The sequence below is a fragment of the Metarhizium acridum genome, assembly GCF_019434415.1.
Source record: "Metarhizium acridum strain ARSEF 324 chromosome Unknown scaffold_72, whole genome shotgun sequence".
NCBI classification, from domain to species: Eukaryota; Fungi; Ascomycota; class Sordariomycetes; order Hypocreales; family Clavicipitaceae; genus Metarhizium; species Metarhizium acridum.
In genome coordinates, this window is record NW_027094019.1 from 976,253 (window position 1) to 995,607 (window position 19,355).

The 19,355-nt window shown below is 52.2% G+C and overlaps 11 protein-coding genes across 11 annotated transcripts; 4 read left to right on the forward strand and 7 right to left on the reverse strand.

The window, feature by feature from the left end:
* Positions 1 to 121: 121 nt before the first annotated feature.
* J3458_007079 (uncharacterized protein) lies at positions 122 to 1,935 on the reverse strand. The gene has a single exon (XM_066119191.1). The coding sequence runs from the start codon at positions 1,714 to 1,716 to the stop codon at positions 829 to 831; it is 888 nt and encodes a 295-aa protein (XP_065975828.1). The 5' UTR covers positions 1,717 to 1,935; the 3' UTR covers positions 122 to 828.
* A 3,426-nt stretch (positions 1,936 to 5,361) lies between these two features.
* Positions 5,362 to 6,021, reverse strand: J3458_007080 (uncharacterized protein; the record flags this gene model as incomplete). Its single annotated transcript, XM_066119192.1, has 1 exon — positions 5,362 to 6,021. One exon carries the CDS (start codon positions 6,019 to 6,021, stop codon positions 5,362 to 5,364), a length of 660 nt encoding a protein of 219 aa, XP_065975829.1.
* Positions 6,022 to 7,540: 1,519 nt separating this feature from the next.
* Positions 7,541 to 10,248, forward strand: CWC22 (pre-mRNA-splicing factor cwc22). Its single transcript, XM_007808515.2, has one exon. It carries the CDS (start codon positions 7,608 to 7,610, stop codon positions 9,513 to 9,515), a length of 1,908 nt encoding a protein of 635 aa, XP_007806706.2. The 5' UTR covers positions 7,541 to 7,607; the 3' UTR covers positions 9,516 to 10,248.
* J3458_007082 (uncharacterized protein) lies at positions 10,203 to 10,985 on the reverse strand (the record flags this gene model as incomplete). Its single annotated transcript, XM_066119193.1, has 1 exon — positions 10,203 to 10,985. One exon carries the CDS (start codon positions 10,983 to 10,985, stop codon positions 10,203 to 10,205), a length of 783 nt encoding a protein of 260 aa, XP_065975830.1.
* Positions 10,986 to 11,005: 20 nt separating this feature from the next.
* J3458_007083 (uncharacterized protein) lies at positions 11,006 to 11,287 on the reverse strand (the record flags this gene model as incomplete). The annotated part of the gene is made up of 1 exon (XM_007808514.2): positions 11,006 to 11,287. One exon carries the CDS (start codon positions 11,285 to 11,287, stop codon positions 11,006 to 11,008), a length of 282 nt encoding a protein of 93 aa, XP_007806705.2.
* A 90-nt stretch (positions 11,288 to 11,377) lies between these two features.
* J3458_007084 (uncharacterized protein) lies at positions 11,378 to 11,665 on the reverse strand (the record flags this gene model as incomplete). Its single annotated transcript, XM_066119194.1, has 1 exon — positions 11,378 to 11,665. The coding sequence occupies one exon, from the start codon at positions 11,663 to 11,665 to the stop codon at positions 11,378 to 11,380; it is 288 nt and encodes a 95-aa protein (XP_065975831.1).
* Positions 11,666 to 12,207: 542 nt separating this feature from the next.
* J3458_007085 (uncharacterized protein) lies at positions 12,208 to 12,756 on the reverse strand (the record flags this gene model as incomplete). Its single annotated transcript, XM_066119195.1, has 1 exon — positions 12,208 to 12,756. One exon carries the CDS (start codon positions 12,754 to 12,756, stop codon positions 12,208 to 12,210), a length of 549 nt encoding a protein of 182 aa, XP_065975832.1.
* A 1,506-nt stretch (positions 12,757 to 14,262) lies between these two features.
* Positions 14,263 to 14,838, forward strand: J3458_007086 (uncharacterized protein; the record flags this gene model as incomplete). The annotated part of the gene is made up of 1 exon (XM_007808513.2): positions 14,263 to 14,838. Exon 1 carries the CDS (start codon positions 14,422 to 14,424, stop codon positions 14,836 to 14,838), a length of 417 nt encoding a protein of 138 aa, XP_007806704.2. The 5' UTR covers positions 14,263 to 14,421.
* A 519-nt stretch (positions 14,839 to 15,357) lies between these two features.
* Positions 15,358 to 16,167, forward strand: J3458_007087 (uncharacterized protein; the record flags this gene model as incomplete). The annotated part of the gene is made up of 1 exon (XM_007808512.2): positions 15,358 to 16,167. The coding sequence occupies one exon, from the start codon at positions 15,358 to 15,360 to the stop codon at positions 16,165 to 16,167; it is 810 nt and encodes a 269-aa protein (XP_007806703.2).
* A 286-nt stretch (positions 16,168 to 16,453) lies between these two features.
* Positions 16,454 to 17,112, forward strand: J3458_007088 (uncharacterized protein; the record flags this gene model as incomplete). The annotated part of the gene is made up of 2 exons (XM_007808511.1): positions 16,454 to 16,778; positions 16,853 to 17,112. The coding sequence occupies 2 exons, from the start codon at positions 16,454 to 16,456 to the stop codon at positions 17,110 to 17,112; spliced, it is 585 nt and encodes a 194-aa protein (XP_007806702.1).
* A 143-nt stretch (positions 17,113 to 17,255) lies between these two features.
* Positions 17,256 to 19,244, reverse strand: DUS1_1 (tRNA dihydrouridine synthase). The gene is made up of 2 exons (XM_007808510.2): positions 18,891 to 19,244; positions 17,256 to 18,821 (listed from the first exon to the last, which is right to left on the reverse strand). Exons 1-2 carry the CDS (start codon positions 19,137 to 19,139, stop codon positions 17,331 to 17,333), a joined length of 1,740 nt encoding a protein of 579 aa, XP_007806701.2. The 5' UTR covers positions 19,140 to 19,244; the 3' UTR covers positions 17,256 to 17,330.
* Positions 19,245 to 19,355: the final 111 nt, after the last annotated feature.

The window sequence follows — 19,355 nt, forward strand, 5'->3', positions numbered from 1 at the left end:
GTGCGGACCAATGAGAGTTTGCCGCGCGGTTGTGCGTGGGGCCGCCTTGACTGCCGGGTGAGATACAGATGCGGGAACGTCGATTTTGTTTCATGTGTCGCTCTGGTCTTGATGTGCAGGACGGATTTGCCGCCACGGTAATTATAGCCAGTTTTTTCCTTCCTTTCTTGTGGCTCGGGCTATGGGAAACATCACTGCTTGGTACTCGTATTTGTGTTTTGTCGGAATGGCCTCGTGATCCGAGGTTTGGCGTCTTTCTTGAACGGGGGTAGCGTCATCGACTCGTATGGGGTTTCATCTCTTCTTCATCCTTGAGCTGACTCATGGTGAAGCTGAGAGCGATGAGAGTAACTTTGAATTGCGCCGTTGTGGCATGGCAAGCGAGTAAGGACCCCCTCATTGTGGTGGTGCAGAGTCAATCACTCATCACAAACCTAAGAAATCGTGCCCTGTGAGTTAGGAGCTTAATTGGGTAGCACCTTATTTGCTCAGCTTACATGATAACTCTGGTGAGAAGCCTGGGTTTCCATGACGGTTGCCTGATGAGCTACGTGTTTGAAGTTTCCCTACATCATGCGTCTCATTCGGTTTCTCCAACAGCTAAGACTGTTCCCGAATGCTAGGGAGCATATGTGTCTATTCTATTACGTTTCTTGGGGGCCCCAGGGATATCAATACATGACTGTCACCAGGCTTACTAGCTTTGAGTCACAAGACAGCTTATTCGAATCTTCTGCCAGCACATGTCAATCTTAGCTTTACTGTGAGAGCTCTGCTGTCCTCGGAAAGCAAGAGCCGCGCACCAAGGGAATTGTTTAAATTTGAAGCCTAACGAAGGAGATATAAAGCAAAGGCGGTCGAAGATATAACTACCGTCGCGCCAAACAAAACACCACCCACGAGGGGTCTTACGAACATGCCTATTAAGAATGATACCAAGACTGCCGTATAGGCCAGGAAACCAAGAAGACCCGCTCGCCACTTGGATTTGACCGACATGGCACGCTCTGTCTTTGTCTTCCATGGCCCATGGGAGCGGGCACGAATCCAGATCCGGATTACGGCAACCGACACAACGGCGAACCCGCCGATCAAGACGATGACACCCACCAAATCATACAACAAGGGACCGAGATTTGCGAAACGGTTATTCATGCTGAGACACCCTACTGCCAGCGAAGCCGGTAGGAAAGTGCCCGCAAGAATCGTCACCAGCGTCCCGTTTTGGCTCGTCTTGGCATCAACCTGCGCCTTGTACAACTCGTAGCGTCGCTGCTCACATGCGAAGATCTGTGTCGACTGTTTCCTTGCTTCTTCACAGCTCACAGCAATGTCCAGGGCCACGTACTTCCAGGCCTGCGTCACTTCGATGGTGTTGCTGGCGGGTGCCTGAGACGCTCCCCATTGCAGGTGGCGAATCATGTAGTCGGCAGAGTTGGCCAAGTCGTGGCAAATGTTGATCAAAGCCTCGCTACTGGCCATTACTGTTTTTTGCCACTCGGTGACTGGCTTGAGGAACTTGAATCCGGCATCCTTGTGCAGTTCTGTGTCTTCGTCTGTTCTATCCGCGAGCTCCCGCCGCGCAGACTTAATATCTGCGATCCTATGGTGTGACCAGTCAAGCCCCGTGTTTAAAAAGTAAAGCAGCAGTAACTTGATGAATAGGGGTCGGGAGCCGTCGAGAAATGCCAACATGGGGTTTCTTTGCCAATGCATATCAGAAACAAAGTGGTTCCACGCGCGCAAGCTGGCATGTTTGCCCTCTGGACCGTGTAAATACGACTGGCACAAAACTGGGACGAGGTCAATAAGGGTCTCTCACAAGGCCATTGGATCGATACATTATTCAACTTACCAACCAACTTGTCTTCTTGAAACTCTATGCACTGTATATGAGCTTGGAACCTGTGTAATCGGTACGCTGGGCTGTAAGGGAAGGACTCTTCCGGCTGGGATTTTTCAACCTGGAAAAGTTCCATGATGTAAGGCTGAGCAGCGCCGTTCCATTGCGTCCGGAGCCTTATAGGGTTGTTCACGGCCCCGAAATCCGTGGAGGGATTGGAAGCATGGGGTGCTTTTTGAACTTCATGACCAAGCATCCGTTCGATGTGTCCATGGAGATTTCGTCTTGCTTGGCTGTTCCCGCCGCGAGGAAGTACACTCCAGTAGATTCGCGCACTTTTGGGGCCCATTGGCCCGAGGCCAGCCAAGACGGCTCCGGTTTGCGCCTCGCTATGGCATTCTGCGACGCAACTTGCTGGTGACTCGCCGTTTAGGGGAATGTCAAGGACTCTTAGGGAATATCCATCATCGTCATCTCTGGTGCCGTCCTTTTCAATATCTTGGAAAGTTTCAAGGAGTCTCAGAGAATATCCATCATCATATCCGATGCTGTCTCTGGCCGTGTACACGGAAACTTTTGTAGGTGTTTTGGCCTGATGTGACGCCACAGAAGCATCTTCTCGGGAGGAAATTCTCTGCATGTACTCAGACGTGCGTACTACAGAACCCCCATCGGCGATTTTTCTGATAGTTTCAGTCCCCATTTTCGCTGCTGCTCGTAAGACTGGTAACGCTTCGTAAGATATTTGCGAAGCTAAAGCAGCAAGTTGGACATTTTGACCTTGGACCCCAGGAGCCGGCAGCGTCCCTTCCAGTAGTGCATTCTCAGGTTGGATCAATGTTTCGGCGCTTATGTTGGCCCTTGCGAGTTGCTCTGCACTGTCAAACAAGCTTTTCTGGAGACTCCTCTCGCTTTGAGTCCATGATACTACCCGAGTGCTCTGTTGAGGGGAGACTGCTGGCGTAGAGGACCGTCGTGGTGCTGTTTGGCTTTCGGGACTGACGCCTGGTCTGGGATTTGATTCATCCATGCTTGCGGTCAATAACCAGAAACTTTTGCTCATGTAGCTTTTCAATACTTTCTGGTCTTTCTAATCTACGGAATAGCTTCGTCGATGCGAACCTTGGTTGCTCGGGAAGAAAACATGAGAAAAACGACATAGTCCGGAGGAACGAAACAGACTTGGCAAGCCTCAAGTTTTTAATAAAATATGAATTCTTCCGTTTTCCTACGTGTACAGCGTAGTGGTTTTCGTTCTGACCAATTTTTGTTCCGATTTGATGTGTCAAGTAGTGCAACAGATCTCGACCGCCGTCGTCCTCCCGTAGACACGTCCGCGTCAACCTGGAGAGGCTGTTGAGAACTAATTATAGCAGCGGCTTAGGTTGTGAATAGACTTGAACTTGGACTACTCGGCAGTGGAACTTCGGGGATGCACGACCAGGCCCGGCGTCATGTACAACGTTACGGAGTACAAGCAGCAGCATTGGACGCATGACCCCGTATCGATGACATCGAAGCCCGAAGCGGGGAGCTTCTGTGCGAGCAAGGCGTTGGAAATATTGGAGGACCAACTTCTCGAATGCTGTGACGCGATAAGACGCAGATGTTGTTCCAAAAACAGACAGATTTTCCCCGGCGATCTTGGGCGTCAACCAGACATGTGAGGCTTGTGGCTGCAGCAGGAAATTGGACATCTCCGAGGAAGCAATGATAGTCATGTTATTCTACATATATTTGCAGCGGTCAACAACCTCACCTTTCACACCGGTTCTCGTGGGCAACACCGAAGACGCTTGATTTACGAATTCCTGCATGATCAATCAAGTACAATGGGGCTCCTGGCTTTCGACAGACCTCTCCCCAATAACGGCTGCAGATAGGCAGACACATCCTAATGGCAAATTACCTTGGCAGCATGGACATAGTGCGACGTAGCATTTATTACATCCACGACATGAAGTACGAGTCCAAGGAGTTGCACTGAAGCATAGTCTTTCTGTCAAGTTTCAACGTAGGGGTAGCAGGACGACAAAAGCTCCGAGAACCCAGCGTGGTGCATGATTGCTCTCCTCATTGGGCAAGGCTTTCGTTCATCAAGAAAAAAAAAATAGAATGCCGCGGAAAGCTTTTGGCAGTCTCCCTCTCTCGTGTAATCAACGTGGCCTTGCGAACCGAAAGCAGGGTGGCCGTCTTGGATCTGGATATGCCTCCGTGAGAAGTCTTCGTTTCGTGCTGAATAAATGTAGTTGGAAAAACAACATCTTTAATAGTGGTTATGATGTCGTCATGCTCAATGTTGAGCAAGCCACGGTCAGCTTTATGCTGTCCCGAGGAAGACAAGCCCGAGTTTATTATGTGAATGAAGCCGTGTGTTTGTGTGCAAGTGAATAAACAGCTTCAAGGAGGTAGTACATGAAAAGCTTGAACAAGACTGGTGCACCCAGCCCGTAGGCGTAGGACAACAGCAAGACAGCCTGTTCATTGATGGGCGCATTCATCATCCGTCTTGGTCATCTTTGTTGCCCATCTGGGTGGGAGGCTAATAAGTGACACGGCCACAGGGACCGTGGCTTTATTGTCTCTATAGTTACCATGTACTAGTTGCATTTTGGTGATGACACGTACGTTCATTGTGAACATGAGAATTGCCGGTCTCTGAAGCATTGTGCAGGTTTCCTGCTCGCCGTCGGCCGTGCAGAACGGGCATAACTAACTAATAAGACTATCAATGTATTATCTCGCCGGCTTCCCTGCCCTCTGGGAAGTTTCAATTGCAGAGTTCCGTTTCAATATAGCATTGATCTTCGATTGGGTATGGAAGCTGTGAGTAAAAGACCGGGGCAACAACGATATTGTTAAGTTCACCAATTCATACTCATTTCAGGAAGGTATATATGCAATACACATTCTACTTGGCTCTTTGCCGCTGCCCATGTTGCATCAGCTTCTGACGGCGTGTTCAAGACGAAGGCAGAGACAGCACTCATTGTGATAGCAACTCCAAGATATATGCACCCTGACTTCAATAATATAAACACAAAGATAACAGCACCGGGGTGAAGATGCCGTGCGGGCAGTAGCAGTCCCCAGAAGCCAAGACATGGCATTTTCAATAATCCGTGAACTTGTCTTGAGGACAAGGTTCCTCCTCCAGATAGCTGTTCTCAATGTCTACTTCAGATGTAAACAGGGAAGGGGTAAAACGGCCAGAGTACAAAACTCCAACTCCAAAGTCAAGTGTGCCAACAAACAGAAATGCGACGCAAGCAGGCATGGTTGAGACTGTACAGTCCATAGAAGCGAAATGCCGCACATAATTGTACTGTCAACCCATCTTGTTGTATATTCCCACGCATGAAGACAACAATCATCAAGTCACCAAACAACCAAGCCCAGACCGCCAAATTATTACCTCGTTCTGGCCTACTTCTCACTTGTACAGACAACCTCTTCCCAATGGAACGGCCGGCAGGTATTTGGACTCGCAGCGACCCCCAAATGCGACTGACCTGGACTCAAAAGGCACGGCGCATGAGCACCACCAGGGGGGAAGGAAATGCTAATCGCACACTTGCCACCAAAGCACACTTGAGGTCTAGCCATAACCAATGCTTGGTCGAGTTATCCTGCACTTTAAGGTCTCCAGACCCTCCAAGCCAGCCGAACCCGGTGCCGTTGGGATCACCCATCTGGTCCTGCGACCACCACGTATCATTTACACCGACGAGGTGGACTTCATGTGTATTACATCCCTTGTCGGTGTCCCCGTAAACGAGGAACACGACATCGGGATTCTCCCTGTTTACTTCATACTTGGCTGCGTAGTCGTGGCCAAGATACAGGCCGTTGACGGACTTGAGAACATAGCAATGTCCGTACCCGAGGGCCATGTCTATGCCGCTCAATACAGCGCACACGGGCTCGCCTGGGCAGACGGTAAGGTTGGATGGAGGAGGTGGTGCTGTAAAACAACTCAGCCCTGTGAGGATGCTAGCGAGTTTGCAGCAGGTTCCCAGGCCGAGGAGATTGCTTGTCCTGAAGAGGGTGTTGGCGTCTTCGTCACAACAGAGCCTTTCCTGCGTGGGGGAATATTTGAACGGGGTACAAGCTTCTGGTGATAACAAGGCAGAAAGCTGCCTGAGAAGAGGGAGAAGGATCAAGAATGCTGGCCTCATCCTGAACAAGTTGGGCGCGTCAAAGTGGATATAGATAGTGGGTTCGGATGAGTCTTCTTGCGTGGTGTTGCTTGTGTTAAAATCTCTTGAACTCTTCCAGAATGAAGCAGTCGTGTTCCTACGCTTCTATATATACTTTCCAGAGAACCATCTTTCTTCTTCTGAACCAACAATTGGCCTGGACGGAAGTTCGTCTTCATCCCATATAGATGTATCGTATTCTACCAGTCTCGAAGCTGAGGGAACAACACCAAGTTGAAGCTCAACTGAAACCGCACACCCATACAAACAGCAACGGGAAAGGATGTTCTAACCACATGGGTAGTGTGTTGCACAGTGCTGGGTGTCCAGTCCCATCGAGTTTCGTAGCATGTTGGTTGCTCTCAGGTTTAACAGCAAGCCTAGTTCATCTCTATTGGGAAATGGTGTGGTTGAGAAACGAAACGGGATAGAACACCGACAACTGCAGACGATGAGATTAGACTTGGACGAAGCGTTAGCTGCCACTGGGTTGATCTTGGGATAATATGAGCGTCCTCAACACTAATGAAATCACTGCGGTAGTCTGTGATCAGCCCTGATTGGACACGCTAATGGTTATCAAATGCTTAGAGACAACTCATCAGGATATATCTGCCCCAGTGAGTTACCTTTGGTTCTGGAATTCGGCTGCCCAGCCCTTGCATGTCTTTCTTCTTTAAGAGCGGACCGTACTGGTTTGGTATGAAACAATAAGACAATAGGCATGCATGTTGTGTGTAATCCTGTGACAGAAAAGTGGTGATATCAAATTCAATGTACCGCTTTTATCGCTTGTGACCGAGGACGTCAAACGGATCATACTCAATGTGCCGTTGAGAAGCTGTTTGATGGACACATTTTCGGTCTATTCGTATTTCTGGCCGGGGGAGACTTGGGAGCCATGGGAACGGCTCTTTCTCTCTCACACACTCTCCCTATCTAAACATTGACCATGCACGAGTGCAGTGAAAGACAACTTGAGTGGACAGAGGCCCTTGTGTTTGCCCAAGCCCATGGATTTTAAATAGCAGATATTTGTCGCCATTCTTCTCCTGGAAAATATCTCTGGTATCGACAACACATTATACAATATCTGCCAGACGGGTGCAGAGCTGAAGGGTGTCTATCGAAACATGTCCTCCCCAAGTTCCACGAAAATGTCGGTGTAAGATATGTAGCTAGAGCATCGCCACAAGACCACTGAGTCAAGAAGTCGGCATCGTACAGACTCTGCAGCACTGTGGTAGCTGTGTAATCGATTCAAAGGAGAGACGGTAAGAAACAGTCTCATGTCGAGCTCTGGCAGACTGGCAGATGACGGAGTCGGGAGATATGAGTAGGGTTATGGTTATAGGGTTAGGGTTGGGCTGCGGGATACGGAATACGCTTGGCGCGTTTATGTGACTCCAGCCTGTTGGTCCGTGCACACATTTTTTCCCAAGTCAGCCAGCCACTCCATCTTCCTTCAACGTGCACCGAGATATCCTTCGCAACCAACATTTGAGCATCCCCAGGCGCGTCCATCCTTCTGTCGCTGTGCCAGTCGCAGAATCGCCGAATCAACCATGGCGTCCGCCGACGTTGGCATTCCGCGTCGTGAGCGCGGGCGCGAGCGCGGGCCTCAGCGAGAGGCCGACTCGTACCGTCCGCCACCTCGCGAGCGAACGCCGCCGCCCGTGCGAACCGAGGAGGAGAAGCAGGCCGCGGCAAAGGCAGAATATGAAAAGCTTCTCAATATGCGGTCTGGAGGAACATACATCCCGCCCGCGAGGCTAAGGGCGCTGCAGGCGCAAATCACCGACAAGACGAGCAAGGAGTATCAGCGCATGGCCTGGGAGGCGCTGAAGAAGAGCATCAACGGTCTGATCAACAAGGTCAACACGGCCAATATCAAGCATATTGTTCCCGAGCTGTTTGGCGAGAACTTGATCCGGGGACGGGGTTTGTTTTGCCGGTCCATCATGAAGGCACAGGCGGCCAGTTTGCCCTTCACCCCCATCTATGCGGCCATGGCAGCCATCGTCAACACCAAGTTGCCTCAGGTTGGCGAGTTGTTGATCAAGAGGTTGATCATGCAGTTCCGCAAGGGCTTCAAGCGGAACGACAAGTCTGTCTGTCTGTCGTCGACTACCTTCCTCGCACACCTCATCAACCAGCAAGTCCAGCACGAGATGCTTGCGGGGCAGATCCTCCTGTTGCTGCTGCACAAGCCGACCGATGATAGTGTGGAAATCGCCGTTGGATTCTGCCGAGAAGTTGGTCAATACCTGGAGGACATGCAGCCGTCTATTTCCGTCGCCGTCTTTGACCAGTTCAGGAATATCCTGCACGAAGCCGATATCGACAAGCGAACACAATACATGATTGAAGTCTTGTTCCAGGTCCGCAAGGACAAGTTTAAAGACCACCCTGCCATCAAAGAAGAGCTGGACCTAGTCGAGGAAGAGGACCAAATCACACATCGAGCAGAGTTGGACGGCGAGATTGACGTCCAGGACGGCCTCAACATTTTCAAGTTTGACCCCAACTGGGAGGAGAACGAGGAGGCATACAAGAAGCTAAAGGCCGAAATTCTCGGCGAGGGAAGCGATTACGAAGACGACGGTGAAGGAGATGACGAAAGCTCAGAAGACGAGGAGGAAGAGGAGACAAAGGCAATGGAAATCAAGGACCAGTCCAACGCGGATCTCGTCAACCTCCGGAGAACAATCTACCTCACAATCATGTCCAGTGCCGACCCCGAGGAAGCTGTCCACAAACTCATGAAGATCAACCTCCCCGCCGGCCAAGAACCCGAGCTGCCCTCCATGATCGTTGAATGCTGCTCCCAAGAAAAGACATACACAAAGTTCTTCGGCCTCATCGGCGAACGTTTCGCCAAAATCAACCGCCTCTGGTGCGACCTGTTCGAACAGTCCTTCGCCAAGTATTACGACACCATCCACCGTTATGAAAATAACAAGCTTCGTAATATCGCCCAGCTTTTCGGGCACATGTTTGGCGTGGACGCCCTCGGCTGGCACTGCCTTTCGGTGATTCATCTCAACGAGGACGAAACTACGTCCAGCAGTCGTATCTTTATCAAGATTCTATTCCAGAGCATCGTGGAAGAAATCGGCCTGCCCAAGCTCAGGACCAGGATGACCGACGAGACGCTCCGCCCGAACCTAGAGGGCATTTTCCCCAAGGACAATCCGCGAAATATTCGGTTTTCCATTAATTACTTTACCAGTATTGGGCTGGGCGCGCTCACGGAGGAGATGAGAGAATACCTGCAGAACATGCCCAAGCCAGCACTACCCGCCCCTGCGGCCGCAGCAGATGACTCGGACTCAGACTCCGTGTCGAGCTACTCTTCTTACACGGGATCGTCGTATTCTTCCCGATCACGGTCGAGAACGCCCCGTAGAATTCGGGACCGTTCCATGTCTCGAACGTCCCTCTCGCCGGACAAGATCGCGCTCATACTCTGAGAGTCGGTCCCGTTCGCGTTCGCGTTCACGTTCAGCGTCATACGACTCGAGGTCGCCGTCTCCCAGACGAGGCCGCAGAGACTCGTACTCGGCCTCGCCTCGACGACGCTCCGTCTCCGGAAGCAGGTCACCCTCGCCAGCGCCAAGGGGAAGACGACGCAGCGCCTCGTACAGCTCGTACAGTCGCTCTCCGTCGCGCGATCGCCGCCGCCCTTCTCCGTCCGTCAGTCCGCCTCGTGGACGGGACCGTTCGCCAAGGGGCGGGTCGTACCGTCGCAACAGCTCTTCCGTAAGCAGCCCGCCACGCAAAAAGCACAGGCGAGACTCTCGATCGCCATCGTATGATTCGCGCTCGCCATCACCTAGGAGAGCTAGAAGAGCGAGTCCTTTGCCCAGACGAAATGGAAGGAGGTCGTCCTACTCTGCATCGCGGAGCAGGTCCCCGCGCAGGGACAGAGACAGCAGATCTGTTTCCGTGGAGCCCAAGCGGAGATCGCGCAGCCCTATGCCCGCCAAGAGGAGGAGATATAGCGAGAGTGTGTCGAGGTCACCGCCTCCTGTCAAGAGGGGCCGTCATGAGGATTAACTAATTGGGTCGGAAGGCCAGATTGTCTGGAACGGAACCATGTACAAAATTATACCATCAAATGCATCATCAGGTTGGGCATGTTTAGCTAGGCTTGACAATTAAATTATGTGGCTGTACCAAATTGACAAAAAGTCTACATCCAACGTCTTATTTTTATTTCCATGGACGTATCGTCTGCACCGAGTGCGTCCATCGCAGTTTATCCGCTGAGACGGGTCCCTCGACCGTAACGACGTGGTTTTCGCCGGGCATGATGTCGAACCCGTTGTCACTACGTTTCGTGCCTTGCACCTCTTCGAACACGCCCTTGACGGGGCGGTCTGCAGAGACGGTGACGCGGTTTTGGGATATGGCAAATGAGATTCCTCGGTTAGACAGGTCGAGGATTTAATGGGATCCGGCCACGCGGCGTCTGTGGCGACCACGACGCCATCTACAGATAACGTCGTGTAGACTACATACGTATCATACTGCGTAGCGTCAAATGGGGTGGTGTAGTCGTCATGATATGGGATGGATGGTTTCAGGGGCTTGCTTGAAAATACCGTCGTGGCGGCATTCGCTGAAGCGCTCACGTATGCCGTTATGCCCTCGGAGACGTCTCTTCCCGAGCGGATGGAGATGAAGCGCACTGTGACTTTGGCTTTTACAGCTTGAACCTTAGAGCTGGCGATCCACACGTCAAAGGTAGACTCCCTCGCGGGGAGAGTCTGGTTAGCCTGACCCGTGCACAGTTTCAAATTCTTATCGATATAGTATCCTATTTGCGTCCAGTCGTGATACGTCCTGCTCACGCCAACATTGAGAGGCCTCAACGCCGGTGAGATGGCGTAGTATGCGGGTTTCTTGACGAGGTAGTAGTCTACTACGGCCCAGGACATGGCCAGCAATCGTTGAGTTGTTAGACCAGTACGCCGCCACATTTACGGTCTCCTGGAGTGCCCCAGTCGCGGCGCCAGGTCTTGTACGCGGCGCGCATGGCTTCCGCTTGCACGACCTGCGTAAGGTGGATGTAGGAGGGGAGGTCGTACTTAAGGCGGAAGTTCTCGGAGACGTAAGTCGTCATGCGACGCTCGTTGAAGATGCCTTTGTTGTTTAAGTCGATTGTCATGGAGCCTGGATAGAGCTGGGGCGAGTGGGTGGTCATGCGTCGCACAGTGGATAGATGGGGGTAGGCTTCCATGCCGAATTCGCTGACGAATCGGCCACCGAGGAGGGATACTTCCTGGTACTTGTTGACGGCACCGTGCCAGACTACGCTTCGTTATGTACTTTATGAAAGGACGACGCTTGGCTTACGGTTCCATTGGTGAATATCTCCGACTGTGGGATCGGCTGTAGGTCTTCCGTCGCCCCAGGGGCTGGATGGATGATAGATCATGAAAGGATCTTCTTGCTTGACTAGCTCGGGAAGGAAATGTTCGTAGATGTACCGAGCTGGGAATGTTGATTTGCACCACGACTCTGGGTCGTTGTTCTCAAAGTCGTAGTCGAGCCGATATCGTTCTTGAACCTGGTAGTCTCGTTGTTCCCTGCCCAAGCTATAACGGCTGGATGGCATCTAAGTCGTCGAAGTTGCTATCTGACTTCCATTTCAAGCGTCTTCATGTACGATGGATACGTGGGATAGCTGGCACATACGAATGGAAATCATGCCATATGAGCACGCCAAATTCGTCACAGGCATCAAGGAGGGCATCATCGTATATTCCACCTCCCCACACGCGAATCATGACTTGGTTACCTTCCGCCATAAGCTTGATCCAGTCGTGGTAACGCACAGAGGAGATTTGTGACAGATACGAGTCGGCGAGGACCCAGCATGAGCCCCCGCCGAATACGTCGACATTGTTGATGCGGAAGTAGAACGACTTGCCATGGGCATCAGGTTCTTGGACAAGCTCGGCGCGACGGAAACCGATCAACTTTGATGTAGAATGCAGCTCTTCACCACTCCGCACAACGCTGGCCTGGAGTTCGTAGCGGGTTTGCTTGCCATAGTTGAGAGGATGCCAGAGCTGGGGGGTTGCAATCTTGAAGGGAACAGCATACTTGCCATTTCGGGGTACGGGGGTTCTTCTAACACCTTTCTGCCCTCGAGTCTTAGGGAGATGGCGAGTCGGTCATCAGGATAAAGGTTCCCCACGACATTGGTGTAAATTGTAATGGTGACCGTCTCCAAGTCTGAGCCCTTTCAGCCCACACATCGTCCAGGCGAGCAGTATACTGCTCGAGATACACAGGCTTCCAGGGTGCCGCAGTCATGAGCATAGGGCCCCAATCCCAACCCCAGTTATACTGGGCTTTCCTCACGGCCACTCGGCCAGCCTCGGGCTGTCTAACAAGAAATTTGTGCTCGTGACTGTGTTCCTTGACGAGCTCTCGGCCACGAATCAAAGCAGAGTCGAATATAATCTCCAAAATATTATTCCCGTCAGGTTTGATGTGCTCACCGATGTTGACTTGATAAGAGACGAACATATTATCTGTCTTGAGAATTTTTCTGCCATTGAGCAACACTGTCGCAAATATATTAAGACCTTCGAAGACGAGGTCTGTGGTAGCGCTTGAGGAGGAGGCTTTTCGGGCAGGAAACGAGACGCGATATTGCCACACTTTTTCACCAATCCATTGTACAGCACGCTCATTCATGTCCACGAATGGATCTGGTATTCTGGTGCATAGTCAGTGACTGTTTTGTATCTTTAACGATATTATTTGCATGTAATACTTTTGATGAGCCAGCAAATCCATGTGGATTTGACTAGGGGCTCGAGAAACGGGAAGCCATTCTTCTGACGGCCACTCCCGCTGTTTAAAGGTCCAGTCGTTGGTGAGCTGAACTTCGTGTATGTATCATGGTGTGTTGTGTCCGTTGCGGTAGAGCAGTAGTGACAAGAACAGAACGAGCAGCCAAGTTTTCTGTCGATACATGAAAGACAAGTATGTGAACCCATGACAGACCCAAGTACTCTCCCTCTCACCCCCACGGTGTGATTGTTGTAAACTGCAGAGGTTGAAAGTCAATGATCTCTTTGAGGCGTCATGTCCCCCACGGCAGAGCTACTGTCCCCCACATTGCGGGACGAGGCTTGCCAGAGTCGACATAGGCGGATTTGATACCGTTGACGGGGATGTATGTTTCCGACGGCGCGAGGTGAGGGCATGGCGCATGGCGTTGGCGCATGTTGTGGCGGACGGGCAATCAAGTCGCGGATGAATGTCTAGCGACCTAGAGGAGAACGATGCTCGGGGCGGCGCTGCGAACAGTTGATGGTTTACGGAGTCGAAGGTGAATGTACATGAGTTGGGTGCTCTGAGCTCGAGTGCTAGTCCAAGAATAGCTGCATTTGCTCACCGTGTAACTAGAGCAGGCAGGGATTTATGGCTCTCTATGGATGATGGATTATCATGTTCGATGCCCTGGCAGATGAATCTTTGTGCTCAAATGTCTGTGCCTGGCTCGACAGAAGCTTTAGGAAACATGAGAGCATGGAGCCACTGTCTGGTGCGAACTTGAGGGTATGCTCGGTACTCGGCACTGGTCCCCTTGTCCCCACCTGTTCAATAAATGCTAGTACTAGTTACTAGGTAGGTACTTTTGAGCCCTGAACCTTGGTGGCCGGTCCCTGACACGGAGACCGAACAAGAAGTAACTACTAGGTACATACCAGACTTGGCAGAGTCCGGGGTTCGCTTGGACTCGTTGGCTTGGCCTCGCTTATCAGGTCAACAACTTCAAGCTGCTGTCTCAATGCCGCTTCATCCTGACCTCCTAGAAATGTCTCGGCACCCAGCATTGAAGCACTTCCTACGTTCGCTCTATCTCGTACAGTTAAGCTGTATGAACCAACTTGTGCCAACACCATAGCCTGTGCCTTTCTGTACGGCTCTGCTCTGCCCACAATGGCCGAGGCGACATGTCCAGCTCGCAAGCTTCGGCCACATCACCACCGCCGCCATCCGGCCGCAAAGTAAAGTGAATGCACTCGTCGCAAGATCAAGTGTGACGGCCGCCATCCCTGCAGTAGCTGCGTCTTCTACCGCAATGCAGACTCCTGCGAGTTCCGCCAACGCTCCAGGCGCAATGCCGTGAGCAGGAGGTACCTTGACGCTCTGCCTACGTGTTGGTCGTGTAAACCCATCTGACACGGCATTCGCAATAGCACTCTTGACAAAACATCAGAGCAGCTCAAATTGCAATTCAAGGTTCTGGGGACTCTCTTTCCCGGTTCCAATCTAAAACATCTCTTGGAAAAGAGTCAAAGTGAACTCCTCGAGCTGCTTAGCATAAACCATGTCTCTCCACGCAACAAGATGCAACAGTTGCCTCCTCATATACCCATCACGCCAGGTCCACCCCCCATTCTTCCTCAAAGACGAGAAGAAGATGGCCAGTTTGCCTCCGGCTCACCTGCTGACGGGTCCGCCCCCGTATCGGAAAATGGTGAAGCAGCCGAGGAACGCCAATGGGACGAATATCTTGACCAACCTGCTGCCGTTGCCAGTAACGATATCAATGCCCTCGGATTGGCTGCAGACAATCATCCTGCGCGCTCTTATCTCGGCGTAACATCCATGAGCGCCGTATTCAGGACCGTCTTCCAATTGTGTCCTGCCGCCGAGGAGCATACCAACAAATGTGCCAGATCACTGACTGCAGTGCCCTCGCAAGCACAACTGGAGGCGCCTATTATCGGCAGAGACCCAGCACTGAGTGCTCTGCGGGAATAGCGCTGTATTGACTTTTATTTCGAACATGTCCATCCCCCTACTCTACTATTAGATGAACAAGGCTTTCGAAGCCAGTATAAATCTGGCACTCGTCAGGATGGGTCGTGGATGGGACTCTTGAACAAGGTCTTTGCTTTGGGATCAACAGCTTCTGGAAGCGAGGGCTTACACGAGCAGTATTATCAGGAAGCCCACCCATTTACAGGATTGGATAGTCTAGGGTCTGGCAACCTTGAAAGTCTGCAGGCCCTATGCCTCCTTGGCGGATACTACCTACACTATCGGAACTCACCTAACATGGCATATGGCATCCTCGGTGCAGCCCAGCGGGTAGTCATTGCGCTCGGTCTACACCGTGAACCTCGCAGGGCCATGGAGGCACCAGACCCTGGCGAAATGGAATCATATCGAAGGCGTGTTGAAATCAGAAGACGAACATGGTGATCTTTTTTCTGCCTCGACACCCTGGCTTGCATGACCCAAGGTCGCCCTACCTGTGGTCGATGGGAAAGCAGCACCATGGACACATGCTTTCCATCATGTCTCTACCCAGATGACCAAGAAGCCGCATTGCTCTGCGCCAAAATTGACTTCTGTCTAATCTTCGAATGGGCCCAACATCGCTTCGCCCAGCTTAGCCGTCTCTCCAACCAGGAGATTCTAGCCCTCGACGCCGAGCTGCAAACGGGGTACAAGAGCCTAACTCAAGAAACCAAACGGGTTGGCAATGCTCCTCAAAGGTTCCGGTTCGCGCGAGAGCTATTGAAAACGAGATATTACAACGCCCGAATCATTCTCGCGCGATCCCTTATACTCTTCGTGGCTCACGACTTGAAGCGTAAAACCCCAGAACTCCTTCCCGAACAAGGCCACATACTCGATGACTGCTGCTCCATTGCCGCAGAAGCAATAGACTCCACAGCACAATACTGGTCCCCGAACCGCATCCACGTGTGGCATTCTTCATGGTATCTGTTTCAGGCATGTACCGTGCCGCTGCTCAGCATTTCAATCAAAAGAAATATGGAACAGCGTCAACAGCAACAAGTATCATCACCATTATCAGACGAAGTCATCGCCTGGCAGACGAGCTTGGCAAAAGCGCTGGACACATTTACCGAAATGCGGCCATGGATGCGAACATCTGATCGATCCCCAGATATGGTGTCTGCGTTGTACGAGGCTCTTACAGCCACTGGGGAAGTGGACGGCCAAACGCCTTCTGCAACGGAGGGGAGCCTGGATCTCTTTGGCTGGTGTAATGAGCAGCTTACAGAGTTGGATTGGGGAGTGTTTCTAGGTGATGAAAGCTTGGCAAGGGGGATGTAGTTATCCAGTGCGATTGAAACCTACGAGCATCTAGAGGAGAAGTTACACTGCAGGTGATAGGTCACATATGCGGTCACTCATATTGTGAGTCTGCAGTCAGCAAACGCACTACAACTGTCAACAGGCGGCAGCCTCGTTTGTCAAACAAGCTTGCTTTCAACCCAACTGGCATATATTTTAACCCACCTTGTTCACACGCTTACAAAAAGACACATCTCTCGTCCGACCTTTGTCACCAGGACTTTTAAGGAGACGCAAGCGGCATTCTGCATCTACCGTATTCAGCATGGCACAACGAATCGAAAAGGTAGCAGTCCACACCGGCGCCGCAGCCACTGGCAAAGGAGCCTTTCTTACTTCTCATGGTGGCGTGGCTGCAGAGCAACTCATGGATATAACTGCAAATCGCGTCATCCCCGCAGCTGTTGGCGCAAAGGCATTCCTCGCATCTCACGGTACCTCGGCCGGGGAACGAATCAAAAACATTGCCACCGAGCATCCCGTCGCTGCTGCGGTAATTGGTACCGGAGCCGCTGTTGTGGCAGCCCCAGCTCTCCTGTCTACCCCAGCTTTGGCCGCAGCAGGATTCAGTTCTTCGGGAATAACAGCAGGTAACTACTTCCCTTCAAATCTCATCCCTCTTATTTCACGTCGCTCCCGAGACCCCATGTTGAACAGCATGTAGGATCTCTCGCGGCGACCATACATAGCGGTATTGGGTCCGTCGCTTCTGGCAGCGCCTTCGCAACTCTTCAGAGCGCCGGCGCCGGCGGAGCAAGTCTGGCGATTGTGAATGGCGTCGCACAGGGTGTTGGGGTTGGTGCGGTCACTTTGGGCGGGCTTATGGGATACTTCGGTGGAAAGGGCGATCAGGAGGAAGCTGCTGACGATGAGACAAAGAGCAATGAGGAACGGGAAGACCAGATGGAGGCCCAGGATCTCTAATATTGGTTCTCCTAACCGCGGATGCCGAGATATGAACTACCTAGGTAGTTGATGTGCCAAGACAGGACATGAAGGGGCACTACAAAGCCATGACTCGACAATAAGTCGTTCATACCGCCTAATACAAAGAATAAAAATCATGCTAGAAACATTGTGCTGGTCCCGCGTTTATTATATGTAACATCTATAAGTACAATGCTTTCCCTCTATATGCAAATTTACCCAGATACAAGCTCATCCCGAGCCTCGATCTCTTCTTTTCTTCCTTCCTCCGCAGCCTCATCCCCATTCTTCGCTTCCGGCCTCCCCTCCTCGGGCTCATGGCCGTTTGTCACCTTCGTCACAACACTCTCCCCCTTCGCCTTGGCCTCCAGCTCCTTCTTGCTCAGCCTGATTGCCCCCTTGGCCAGAGCCTCGGCCGGCAACGGCCTCACAATCGGCTGCGCCACCCACACCGGCCTCTTGCACCTCCTCACCGTCGCCTTTGAGCTCTCGCCCTCAACCTCATCGTCCTTGCCATCCCCCAAGCTCTCTAGTTCGTCCTGAAAACTCTTGCCCTCCGTGGCTTCGTAGTCTAGTAATTCTTTCGCGACCCGCCGCTCAACCGCCTCCAGGACCCTTTCGTACCCCTGGATGCCGTCCCTGCGACTGCGTGCCAACAAGTCTCTTATGTCAGTGTGCTTGGAGACAAAGTGCCGCAAGAGGTGGAACAGGTGAGGCTGCATAGCGACCAGATTCGGCGAAGGCTCATCGCGTTTCCCACCGTCAGTGTCCTTCTTGCGCCGCTTGTGAGGGCGTTCCTCCTCTTGTTGAGCCTCTTGCGGCCGCTCCTCCATCCAGGCCGTGTCGTCTCCCGGCACAAACAGGGGTCGTCGGGCGGGCGGCTCGACTCCAAGGGCGTATCGGTGCAGTATATCCAGGTAGCGACGCGTGATGGCATCGACTCGCCAGCCGCCTCTCCCGTCCTTCCCGCGCCAGTACTCCCTCCCTTCTTCGCCGACGGGCGGGGCTTTGGCAAAAAGCGCGGGATCGCTGAGGTTGCCCTCGGCGCTCATGACGCCGTCTGCGCCCGTTGCCGCCAGACACTCGTCGATGTCGCCGCCCTGCAGGATGTTTCCGTTTGCAAATATCACCGTCTCGGGAGGCAGGCTGTCCCTCAGGAACCTGAGCACCTTCCAGTCCGCCACGCCCGTCAGGTGGCCCTTTTGCTCTCGCCGTCGTCCGTGGACGGTCAATATTGACGCACCCGCCCTCAACACATTTTGCGCATACTCCAACGTCTTTTCTTTGTCTTCTAGTATCCGAATTTTGGCTGTGACGGGGATCGACAACTCCTTGTGCAGGGTGTTGATGAGGCGGAAAATCAGATCCTGGTCCTCTTGTAGGAACGCGCCGTAGTGGCCCTTGCGCGCAATGCCCTGGGGACAGCCCAAATTCAGGTCGACGGCGTCGCAGTATGGGCTAACCTGCTTTGCGGCGGAGAGAAGGGCCTCGGGGTCGTTGGCGCAGAACTGTACGAATAGAGGTCTGTCAATGGACGGGTTGCCGTCGAGCCAAGGTTCCTGGGAGTCGGGTTTTGTGGATTGGAAATGCGTCTTGCGGTATTTGCTTTCCTGGGAGAAGAGTCGGGCGTGGAACATTGGAGTGTATGCGAGCATCTTCTTCTTTTCTTCGTCAGTGAGGAAGGATCGTGTAAGCATTCGCCAGGCCTGTAGATGGAGTTAGTCACCTTGTGAATAACAATCACCGATAGAGTCCCTGGATCATTGAGCACATACAAACTCTGATTGGTCCACCATGGGAGCTACAATATACTTGGGGCTCCCAATGCTTTCATAAAACTCTCGTCCATGCAACTTCTTTGCCGCCCAGGCAGCGTCAGCGCCGGGCGCATCTTGAGGTTTCTCTACCCCAGTCATCGTCGCAACTAGCCTCGAAACAGCTGGATTCAAAGTCGCAGCGTATCTTCGAGGGGGAGAGATGGAAGCTTGCAGGAAAACTCCAGCTAGTTTCCCGGATCTCTGCATAAGGAAGCAAGGGATTGTGCCCTGAAGTTGTTCGAATGTTGCAGATCCTGTCTGTTTGTGACGCTGAGACGAGGGAAAAAAAATCGGGGCGAGACTTGTTGCGCCACATTCAGCCGGGACGCAGGTGGCATCGGGGCCGACCCTTGTGGGTCACACTAGCCAATCTCGGTCCAACACGACATTTCAGACATCTACGGAGTAGACGCTCCATATCTA